Genomic DNA, 12243 nt, shown 5'->3' with positions numbered 1-12243 from the left:
TTTAAGATTCAGCTGAATGTGACTGGGTATAATTATGTCCTAATTATACCCAATTAGGGGACAATTAATTTCACCTGCTGTAGGCTGTACTTTCTGTTTTAGTTCTTCGTCTTCCAGCACATTCCTGTCATGTAAGTCTTGTTTTCTGTGTCGTTTTTATGCAATTGATGTTGCTATGTTTTGGTAGAGAAGGTATTAGAAATCGTGTATACAGTTAGAGTAAGACAATATTTCTGGTAATTGTCTTTTTGTTTTTTTATGAAGTTGCATGTGCCTCTTGGTTTGCTATTGACACACCCAAATATCTGTAGTGTGAGGCAAAGGGTTTCTATCCTAATTGAGAAGTAATGAACCATGAAAGTAACTGTTTTGAAAATGCAATTTAATTATACAGTTGAAGAAGAAACTAAGAAACTGTGTTGATTTGAACAATGAACTTTAACAATTTAAACAACAACAAACAGTGCCTTCATAATCTGAAATTTCTCCTGTCTTGAGTAGAAAACTTCTTTCATTTGAGATTTAGGCAGAGCTCAAAACTGTTGAAAGTCAAAATATGGAACATTTGTCATAATATGGAAGCCCATTTCCGCCATTAAAGAAAAAATAAGACCAACTTGAAGTCATAATTTCAACTTTTAAAGTCAAAATTCTGACTTCCTGTTGGTCTTTATTTTTCCTTCATGGTGGAAATGGGCTTCCATAATAACTTGCAAAAAGGAAAAAAATTAATTCTGGTCAGGAGTATGTAAACATGGCATGAAACTTTTTGCCTTTGGTCTGGTCTTCAAACTTTCTCGTCCTTTTTTTCCCCCTCACAGATCTGCTGTGTATAACACTGCATGTGGCAGTATTTTCTTCTTTTCAGACACTGTCTTCACAACATTTGCCAGGTCATCAAAAAGCTCCCACACAAATGGAGCTCTCCGGCAGTATGCAGTGTAATGTCCCAGGCCATCTTTGGTCAAGCTTCCCTGAAAGCGACGACTGCTCTCAAAGTAAATTTTTTCCTTGCAGAACCATAGTGGAGGAAATTCACTCAAAGCAAATTCAGTTGAATTTGGAAGGTCTGTGTCAATCCATGCTATTTCTCCGATACTGTAGTTGTGAGTAACGGTTCCTGCACAGAGAGCATTTCCTGAAGTGCTGGCTCCTGTTTTTAATTCTGCTGGACATTCTGATTCATTCTGCAGTGGTCTGAGGCAGGGAGACTGTGGAAGGAAGAGTCCTTTTTCTATGGAAGTGTGAAGCTGAGCCATACCAGAATTCTTCAGGACAGAAATGTCTGGTGAAACAAATGGTACTTCCCTGGTCATTCCTTTGTTTAGGTGGCAGTATTGTGAAGAGCAGTGTTTTGAGAGATAAACACTTGACACATTTCTCATTGTCTTCCCAATAACAGTGGCAATATTGCACTGTGCATCGATTTGGTGAGTGCCAGACCTTAACTGTGTTTTTGCAAACATTGAACTAAGCAGATCTGCCCTCTGGAAGTATGTCCTTGGGTTCACACCATCTGTAGTAATGGACTTCACCAGCTGCAGGAGAGGGTTGTCACTGTTATTCATGACAACATTTTGCATTGCAGAGCTGTCACAGAAAGTACAGCATAAGCACTGACAAAAGGCATCGAAGGCGCAGGTGTTTAACACAGAGATTGACAGTTTACCAACTTTAACAGGCTAATGCATGTTTCCATTTTTTAATAGTCCCACTTTCACTCTTTTGGTCCCAGATGATGAATCTGCATGGAGCCATTCAGTGCAGGAACTCGAGTATGAAGTCCTCTTCCTCTTTTTGGGTGGAAGAATTTGTCCTCTCCAGTTTTCAACCACGTTTTCATCTGCTGTGGAAAGGTTTTTGGCGGGATCAGATTCCATTAAATTGCTAGAATCCATTTTTGTTTTTTCTTCAGCATTGTGTGTAATTACTGACGCAGGATTAGCTTCTGCAACGTCTGCTGATGTAACTTGTTCCTCCTCTCTTTTTGCTTTGGCAGAGCAAATCCGCATATTTCCTTGATGAAGGAAAGGTGCCGAAATGAAGCGATCCACTCGAATGGGCAAGTTCTCATGTTTGAACAGGCCATGTTTTATATTTTTGAATTCGGCTTCAACATTGGCTGAGCTTGCTGTGAGACTGGTGCTTTTGAAGAGGGGAACCATTATTCCTGTCCACAGTGGTAAGTAACTTGCAAGTCTTATAATGTGTGGCACAATCTCAGGGAGGAAATGAATGTTATCCCTATCCCCATTGGCTGCAGCATGTGTCCTCTCCTCACAAATGTTTGACACCCAGTCTCGTAGGTCAGTCTGGATGTCATTACATGGATCCACTTGATGAACTTCCTTTGTGTCTTCATCTGGAATTATGATGGAGTCTTCTGCAATCTGGGTTTTCAGGTATTTTTTGCACCTCTCTGATTCAAGAGGGGTTCCAGAACTGTCATCACCTTCTGCCTCACTGAGAGCCACGACAGTGATGGCATGTATTAGCTGCTTTGCATGGTCCAAGCTTTGTGCCTGAAGAAGCTTTGCTATTCCCCTGACAAAGAAGTCTTTGACACGGTGTGACTTGTTTTTCAGGCAGTCCCACTGGCAGACCATCTTTATGCAGTGGGCAACATCAACCCTGATATAACAGGGAGGAAGTTTTGCAGACTGGTTCCCAAGTAGCACATGGAAGCATTCATCAATGTATGATTTCAGGTTAGGACAAGGAGTGAAGGCCTTCACCAGAGCACCAAGAATAGCCAGGGAAAAGTCACTCACAGCTTCTTTTGGTACAGCTGCGCCTGCACGAAGCCATTCTGTCAGCCATGTTGCAATAGCGTTGATGTCATGCCTTTCTGATAGCATTTGTACAACTGGGACTGAACAGTTGTCTCCCTTCAGAACACCTTGGTATAAGAAGATGTGGCCAGATGTACCATTTGGTCTTGCCAGTTTTCTGACAACTGAACCAGTTGCATCAAAGCAAACTACTGAGGGACATTTTTTGGTCAGTGCCTTATAAACATGTATCTGAGTTTGACTCCAATAGTGACAAAAGAATTTATCCAGACCAATATCTCTTATACTGCCACTGTTGGGTGTGCTATACTTTAATAACTGCAAAGATAGAACAGGGTCTTTGTCGCCTAACTCCAAATCTTTTCTCTCCTGCTTGGCTTTTCGTAAGGTTGCCAGGTTTGGAAGGTGACTTGGCTCGGGATCTCCAATATCCATCAACTCTGATGCCTTTGCTGACCTCCATACAGATGGTTCCATCCTGCCTTCACACAACTCTTCTGAAATCTGTGCACGAAGGGTTCCTGACATGAATCTTTTGGACTGGCCAGTGTGCAGGGAGATGTCGGCGCCTTCAATGGAACACTGGAGCACCATTGGGCTGTTGACCGTTGGCTCTCTGTCACATGTCATTTTAAACGACTTTGACACTCTTTACAGAAACCTGTGATGTCAATGTACTTGCTAGCGACAGTTGGATAAACTTTTGCTCTTTGGAATACAAATGTACAAGTGCTTTTCAACTTTTTCCAAACCAGATCATTAATTATATGACTCCATGTGCCAGGTTTTAAAATTGTGTAATTCCTTTTACCAGATGATGAAAACTTGTCATTATATTCAACTTTTTGTGGTATAAATTTAATCCATTCTTCAAATGGAACGTCGAGCTGAAAATCTGAACATTGACCAGGAGAAGTGGTGTCTGAGTCAAACTCTGTGTCCACACGGCTTTCAGGATCACTTCCTTGATTAACTTCCAAGCATGACCAGATGTTGTGTCTGTTCAGCTTTACAAATGTGTACAGACTTTTTGCAGACATTTTATTTCCCAACTGCTGACTTATCTCTGTCCAGACAGCGGCAGCTGGAGTGGCTATATGGCCGTTTTCTAGAATGGCCTCTTTTGAGTTAGAGAACTGCGAAAGAGACTCTCTGTCTACCGCTGGCTGTCGAGGCATCTAGTTAAAAAAATAAAAAGGCTTTGATTAGCATTGCTTAAAATAATCAGTGCCTACATGATTTCAAAAAAGCCACAAATTGTATTCTAGCAGTGTCTGCACACTTAAAATAGTCTTGACTTTAAAAAAATCAATTTGGTTTTCCCTGTTTAATTTCTAACATTTAAGCTAATTAAAAAATATATATTTTAATAATGCATTGTTACTTGAAAATGTAAGTACCTGTTAAATTTTAATTTTCCTTTGGAATAAATTTTTCAATTGAATTCAGAAGATGTGCCCTTTGTGCATATGCTTAATGATTCAATATAAATGTAAAGGCTGCAAGATGATGCCTCACTATGTTTCAAAAGGTTTGAAATATCGACTTATTACAAGTTTGAATTTAAATAAATGCATATATAAGCTAGCCCTGCATACATCCTCTCTGCTTTTATGGGGATAGATTGCATTGAGTCAATATTTTATGTGAAACCTGAGCATTAATTTACTTACCTTGTTCAAAAATCAAAATCGGAGTTGAAAAAATTCCAAAAATGACTTATTCAAAACGATTTGAGACCGCTAGATATTAACGAGAGGTTGAAATTACACTTGCTCTGTCGCCAAAACAAGATCGGGGTGGTGGTGGTGGGGGAGGGGGCTCACTACAGTGTGGATGGAGCCAATCCCAGTTGCGTGAGAACTATGTCAAAGTTCGCAAAACGTGGAGCTTTTCAAAATCCTTGAAGCCCATACACATTTAATGTAAGAAATTGGATGAAATGAAAGTCGTTGCATTGAAAATATATTTACTAAATATTAAGTACATTACTTGGATGAACTTTGAACCAATGACACATTTCCGTTTTACTCTGCAAAAACTTTGCTCAAGCAACTAGCAAATTGGCTGTGGATTTTTTTTTCTTCTATTTTTTGAACCGTTATAGGCTAATGTATATTTTTTACACGTTTGCTGCATAATCAGCAGACAGTACGTCAACAATGTAAATATAATTGTTCAGACCACCTCCGAAATCAAAGCACAGTTGAACAGGTTATACACATTACGTTAGGGTCAGGGCTGCATGTCCTTTATTAGCAGGATTCAATTATTGTGGAGAGAAAACATTGGTATCTTGAAACATCACTTTAAATGAGACACATTTTTTCTTGTTCTAAGTCTTTATTGAAGTTCAAAACAAAAGATACACATTGTACAACAGCTGAAAATCTGAAGAATTAAAAGAACTAGCCCACTTTGGTTTGTTTTGGAGCAAAATGGGGGCGGATGACGTCATCGGCCAAAATTATAACTTTTAATATCTCAAAGACGAAAGCTGCACAAACGAAAATTTCAACTGCACAAACCTGCACAAACGGAGCACTAACGAACTAGCCCACTTTGGTTTGTTTTGGACGGATATGGGGGGATGGTGACGTCATCGGCCAAAATTATAACTTTTAATATCTCAAAGACGAAAGCTGCACAAACGAAAATTTCAACTGCACAAACCTGCACAAACGGAGCACTAACGAACTAGCCCACTTTGGTTTGTTTTGGACGGATATGGGGGGATGGTGACGTCATCGGCCAAAATTATAACTTTTAATAACTCAAAAACGAAAACTGCACAAACGAAAATTTCAACTGCACAAACCTGCACAAACGGAGCACTAACGATCTAGCCCACTTTGGTTTGTTTTGGAGCGATATGGGGGGATGGTGAACTCTAGATGACCTAAAAAATAATTTTTAATATCTCAGAAACCAAAACTGCACAAACGAAAATTTCAACTGCACAAACCTGCACAAACGGAGCACTAACGAACTAGCCCACTTTGGTTTGTTTTGGAGCGATATGGGGGGATGGTGACGTCATCGGCCAAAATTATAACTTTTAATAACTCAAAAACGAAAACTGAACAAACGAAAATTTCAACGGCACAAACCTGCACAAACGGAGCACTAACGATCTAGCCCACTTTGGTTTGTTTTGGAGCGATATGGGGGGATGGTGACGTCATCGGCCAAAATTATAACTTTTAATATCTCGAAAACGAAAGCTGCACAAACGAAAATTTCAACGGCACAAACCTGCACAAACGGAGCACTAACGATCTAGCCCACTTTGGTTTGTTTTGGAGCGATATGGGGGGATGGTGAACTCTAGATGACCTAAAAAATAATTTTTAATATCTCAGAAACCAAAACTGCACAAACGAAAATTTTAACGGCACAAACCTGCACAAACGGAGCACTAACCATTCAGACTATTTGCTGATTTTTTTGACGTGGGTGGGGTGTCAGCTTCACACAGCTAGAGGGATGCTGAGGCTCGGTGTGGACAAATTCACTTGTTTCAGTGTGGCGCATGCGCAGTGACGTAATTGGTGGGGCGAACAACATGGGACTCCCATGTATGTCTACTCAGCTGAGTTATGTGCAGTTCACGTAAAAGGCCTCCAGGGGTCAGGGGTCAACACCAGTCATTTATTCCAAGTCATCATCAGAAACATCAGGACACCAGCAGTCATTTCCTCATCCTGACCAGCAGGGGGCGAAAAGGGGAGGAAAAACAATCAACTCTTTAACAGGGCGAAACCTCCAGCAGAACCAGAACCAGCTTCAGTACCAGCAGCTGTCTGTCTGCCAGACCGACTTTAGAAAAACACAGAAAACTGATCCAGCAGCTCCGAGTCTAGATCTACACGTCTAGATTTCTAGATCTACACGTCTAGATTTCTAGATCTATTCAGATGCTTACAATAAATTCATCCGTTTTCTCCTCTAGTTTGAGAGGAAAACATTTGTTTAAAAATCATGATAAGAACCAAACAGCTTTCTATTCCACTCCCACAAAAATATATTAATTTCATAATTAAGTATAAAGTTTCTCTATAATGAGTTTCTGCAAAAGAAATTCAAAATAAATATCAATTTCTGTGTTTTGTAATGAGATTTTGAGACAATGAACATTTTTAAAATTGTAACTTCATTGATGTTTTTAGAAAGTTTTCAAAAGTGGATATTGTACAATAAGTCTATTCTATATTGAAGTTTTAAAATAATACAACTTGGTCTATCAATGATGAAGAGTTAAATATTGATATATGCAACAGTTATGGGCTTGGCAGCATCACAAGAGCAACATCAGAAGAGTTTCCTCTTCAGGAGAAAAATCACAAGGCGGTGCTTTTAATTTTGGTGGATATATATATATATAAAGTGATTTGTATAAAAACAATAATTACAGCAACATGATGAGACAAGACAATTATGTACAAACATAATACAAAGAAATAATTATTAAATTTAAGAATTTAGTTTGTGCATATTAAACGTAACAATTAGATTCATAATAATTAGACAATCACTTCAATAATCAGGTTAAATCAACCATAATTTAAATAAAGTAAAACAAAAAGTATCAATCATATTTCAAGTTAATCAACTGAATCTTAAAGTCAAAATGCACTTCTAAAATATGAAAAATAAAATTAATTGTCAAATACTCAAACAGTGAGAAAGAAAAAATAATAATTAAATAAATACGTTTACTGCGCAATATCATACTTGAGTGTAGCTACATTCTGTTCTGATAAATTTTATTTTAAAGCTTCATTGCCTCAGCATCAATATAAACGTGTCTGAACCCGCACAAAATTCAGCAACAGGTCACCTTATCAAGAGTCGGTTTGCTGAGCCACAATCAGCGGAACCAGAATCCCGGTGACATCCAGGCTAGCAGCGCCAATAATGCCAATAAAACGCTCCAATGAGCAATCGAGCCGAAGTTTCACATGTAAAAGCAACACTGCTTCCAGAAAACAAACTGACCAGGCAACCAAATCAGTGGGCTTACAGATTTTGATGAGTCCGTGAGGAAAACGCCAACGAGCCGCAACCACAGTGGAAACAGGTGAGGATCTTTAAACTGCGCGCTGGAGGCGTGGCTTTAAATAAGCTAGCAGAGTTTGGGGCCAACAGGAAGTGGGCCCGCAAAAATAAAAGTCCTTGACTAAATGCGGGTTACATATGTTTAATCCTAAATTTAATTCACAAATACTGCTTTCTAAAAATCCCCTCCATTTTTAAAGTGAAATAATTTTATTTTTTTGTGCTTAAATAAAAATTCCAATTTTTATTCCAATAAAAATTGGAATAAAAGCCGAATTTTTATTCCAAAATGTTAATATCTTAAGATTTGAAATTTGTCTTGCATTTGTGACATTTTGTTTTTCTTTCCTCAGATTGTGATTATTCTTTTTATTTCTTCTGCTCAGTTTATCAAATCAAACTTTTTGTTTTCTTTGAATTTTCTATAAAAAGAGAAAAAAATGACAAAACATTGCCATAAATCCCCTTTTAAGTCATAACGTCACATGCAGCAATGAATTGTGGGTAATACACTTCGCAGAAGTCCGTAGAAATGGACCCAAAATGGGCGGGTCGAAAGGCGGAAGTGGAGGACGCACGTCACGAGGGGGGGGGCCGGGAGGAGCAGAAACATGAACCACCAGCAGAGGGCAGCAGCGTTTGGTCCATCTAGATCTGAATTCTGGATTTACTGACAGAAACGTTTCAGTCGGATTTTCCTGATTATCTGCTGGAGTCTAAAGGCTTCAGGTTTAAAGCTGTGAAATTTCTGTTTTCATGTGCAGGGTGGTTTCTGAGTTAATAAACCTTCAGCAGTTCTTCCTCCCCACTGTGGCCACTTGCACGCCGAGGAGGAACCAGCACCGGGTTCTGCTGGTCCGGTCTGAAACTGAAGACAACAAATGGCTGGAAAAACCTCGGCAGCGTCCGTCTGTCCTGAAGCCATTGCAGCGAAATAACCACGCAACTGAAAAAACTCCAAACTTTATTTACAAACAGGAAGCAAACATCGACTGTTTACAGACGGCAGGTGTCGTGGAATGCTTCCAGGGTCCTAAAGTCCCTCCATGTTGGAGGCAGACCGTCCTGCAGGAACCGGCCACAGCGCTGACACGAAGACTGGAACAGTTTGATGTAGCTGCGGAGCCACGTCTATGGACAGACAGGTGGGACAGGGACAGGTGAGAAAGGTGAAAAAGAGACAGGTGAGACAGGTGGGAAAGGGACAAAAAGCAACTTGCCATGAAGGAGCGGACGACCACGTCGGGCATCTGGGGCAGCTGGTAGTGCAGCAGGGCTGTTGTAGCATGGTCAGTTACCTAGCAACCACACAACCAATCAGAAAGCTGAACATTCAAAGTTCCTGAACAGAAACATAGAGGAAGGCCAAGTCTTACTTTCTGGAAAACCAAGTACTGAGACTTTGTCCAAATGTCCAGCTGGGACAAAGACACAAGCATTAGCATGGAGACACTTGTGGGAACCTGGCCAGGTTACCATGGAAACACTGCCCAGGTGAGCCTCACCTTTCCGTCCTCACTGTAGACGTTCTCATTAAAACCTCTGACAACGGTTCTGTCGATGAACAGAGAACGCATCACAACGATCGCCTTCAGCACCTTCCCAAGGGTCACCTAAGAACCAGAGAGCTGAGCTGGAGACGCCTCCACCCGTTACCTGGAGACGCCTCCAGGTAACGGGTGGAATGTCTAGAAATCTAGACATGTAGACCTAGAAATCTCCAGGTAATGGGTGGAGGCGTCTCCAGGTAAGTTCTGACGTACCAGCAGCACAGCTGACGTCCCGTTGGGTCTGAAAAGCTCGATGGTCATATCCGGAAACATCCTACCGACCCGGGAAATGACATCATCCACATACCTGCACAGGGAGAAGGAAAGGCCTGAGGCAGGAGCAGCTACAGGTGGAGCTACAGGTGGAGCTACAGGTGCAGCGTTCAGGGGACCGGGACCCCGTCAGTAGGACTCACTGGGGCGGCAGAACCAGCGTGCTGGGCTGGACTTTGGGCCGTCTCTTGGCTGACGCTCCCATCTGATTGGCCGATCGCTTCAGCGACTGCTGGTTCAGCAGGCTGGAGGCCAACCCGGCGTGGTACTGCAGCTGAAACCAGAACCGGAGCAGACATGCGTGGTGCTGCTTGTTGTCATGGTTACAGGATGTTAACAGGCTCCGGCAGGAGCCGGGACATTACGTGTAGATGAAATGCTGTTGCCATGGCAGCAGCCTCAGTAAAGGCCCAGATGTCCATGGGCAGCTCTATTGGACCGGTGTCCAATAATGGCATCTTTAACGGGCCCCAGTAGAACCCGACCAACAGCATCAGGCCGGCGGGCCTTACCTTGTTGGACCACTTGTAGGCCTGCAGCAGCTGAGAGTAGAGAGGAGTTTTGTCCTGAACCGGGTCCAAACTCAGCAGCCCGCTGTTATGGAGCGGATGGGACTCTGAGGGACGACCCACAAGGCCGCTGAGACGCTCCAGCTCACTGCGGGACACGAGGCACACTGGTTACCTAGCAACCAGGGAACCGAGCCCACTGGTCCCAGTAACTGGTCCCAGGGAGCAACACATGACTTCCTATCACTGCTTTAGCTAACCCATTAGCCATCTGTTAGCAACGTGGTTTCAGGCTACAGCCGGGTCCAGCAGGATCAGAGTCCAGATCGCGTTCTGGATCGGGTCTTCCCCTAAATTGAATTTTCTGGATAAATCCTAAAGCGCTAATGTTCAGTTGAATAAAGTTTTAGCAATTCTTGGACTTTTATATCCATGCTTTTATTTTGAAGGAGCACAGCAGTTGTATTTCCTCACATCCTATTTTTCCCCCAATGGATTTAATTCAAACTACAAACATAAAATAGAGTGGAGAGAAAAATACAAACATAAATACGATATCTAACGAGGTTGTGGAACAAAATGTGAAAGGCTTTAAACTTGACCTTAAGAACTTTATATAAATATTAATTGAAGATAAAATCTGGAATTTCGGTTTTTGTTTCAGGTGTTTGGAGGTGAAACCAGATGTGGTTTGTTTCGGAGTGAGAACCGCTTTGCATCTGAAACCAGAACCAGAACCTCTGACCCAGCAGACGCTCCAGGTTTTTCTGCCTGCTTTAAATGTCTTTAGAAGTTTTGTTAGCAGGAGAAAATTTATGGTTTGAAATTTGTTTTGTTTTTGGTGGAACCGGGAATGAGACAAATCTGATCTATCTTATGTCTTCTTTTGTAAAGTCCATGAGAATATTTTCCCTCCTAACTGTGTTATTGGAATATTAATGGATGTAAACGCCGTATCGGTCCGGAGCGGCTCTTACTTCAGGTCCCGGTTGACGGCCTGCAGGGTGTCCTGGAACTCGGAGATGAACCGCTTCTCGCGGCCCTCCAGAGTCTCGCGGTTCTTCATTCCGTCCTTCAGCGACTCGAAGACGCGGCTGACGCTGGAGCGGAGCGCCTGGATGCCGTTGATGGCGTGAGAGAAGGCGTCCAGGTTCACCCCCACGGAGATCGGCTCCGACATGTTGCTGCTGCCGCCGGAGAGGCTCGGCTTCTGCTGCTTCTGGGACTCCGTGGCGCTGCGTCATAACGCACACCACTGCCGCCATCTGGTAGGGAGGAGGAACTCCACTCAAACAGAAACGGACTTTTTCCTAAACGCGGTTTGTAGACAATTCAGGACCTGAAAAGTGTGAAAGATGACTGTGTAAGAATTTAAGATGTTTTATTATTTTAAATCTAGTCGCTGTTGATTAGTTGTGTCCATGTTGTTCTCCTGACAGACTAAAATGTTCTCTAGTTTCCTCAGCAGATTTATGAATATTTTTCTGTAGTTAATAAAATTCCTCTGTGAACCAATGTGAGATCAGATGATGCGCTTTCTTCTCATAATTTTCTCTAAATTTTCTCTTTTTCTGTGTTGTGGTCTCATTTCAACCAGGATGTTGGTCTTGGTGACTGTGGAAACGTTTCTAGCTGTAAAGCCATTAATGATGAGCTTCAGCTTATTAATATCAATAATCTGTTGAGAAAACAGGAAGGTTAGTTCATTTTCATATAATGTGAGTTAAAGAGAAATGAAAGTAAAGTTTCAGTTAAAGATTTAATTGGGCTTTAAAGATTTAAGACTTTTCTGTTTTGATTTCATTTGTTTCTGAAAACATTTGAAGCGTCAAATATTTGATGAGTTTCAATATTTGATGGGTCAGTTTTGGTCTCAAACAATCAAAATGTTTCAGCTTCAGTAGGAGGAAGTGAAGCTGAATTCATGAAAACAAACAGAATTTCTGATTCAGGCAACATGCTGCCAGACAGCACTGTAAAAACAGAAAATTCATCATAATAAAGAGAGAGAAAGAGAGAGAGAGAGAGAGGGAGAGAGAGAGAGAGAGAGAGGGTTGGTAG

The 12243-nt window shown here is 41.5% G+C and overlaps 1 protein-coding gene across 1 annotated transcript; it reads right to left on the bottom strand.

Annotated features, from left to right (window-relative positions):
• Window positions 1-8801: 8801 nt before the first annotated feature.
• Window positions 8802-11391, bottom strand: med27 (mediator complex subunit 27). The gene is made up of 8 exons (XM_044112367.1): window positions 11160-11391; window positions 10186-10330; window positions 9817-9947; window positions 9614-9707; window positions 9356-9463; window positions 9227-9268; window positions 9071-9148; window positions 8802-8981 (listed from the first exon to the last, which is right to left on the bottom strand). The coding sequence occupies exons 1-8, from the start codon at window positions 11360-11362 to the stop codon at window positions 8847-8849; spliced, it is 936 nt and encodes a 311-aa protein (XP_043968302.1). The 5' UTR covers window positions 11363-11391; the 3' UTR covers window positions 8802-8846.
• Window positions 11392-12243: the final 852 nt, after the last annotated feature.

The sequence above is a fragment of the Gambusia affinis genome, linkage group LG03 (assembly GCF_019740435.1).
Source record: "Gambusia affinis linkage group LG03, SWU_Gaff_1.0, whole genome shotgun sequence".
NCBI lineage: Eukaryota > Metazoa > Chordata > Actinopteri > Cyprinodontiformes > Poeciliidae > Gambusia > Gambusia affinis.
Note: the sequence above shows the minus strand (reverse complement) of the source record. Positions and strands in the feature narration are given on the sequence as shown.

Excerpts from the sequence above, each read along its gene's own strand:
- med27 (XM_044112367.1), bottom strand. The coding sequence starts at position 11,362 with ATGTCGGAGCCGATCTCCGTGGGGGTGAACCTGGACGCCTTCTCTCAC. Across the intron at positions 10,331-11,159 it reads GCCGTCAACCGGGACCTGAA|TGAGCTGGAGCGTCTCAGCG; the intron begins GTAAGAGCCGCT and ends CGTGTCCCGCAG. Across the intron at positions 9,464-9,613 it reads GGACGTCAGCTGTGCTGCTG|GTGACCCTTGGGAAGGTGCT; the intron begins GTACGTCAGAAC and ends TCTGGTTCTTAG.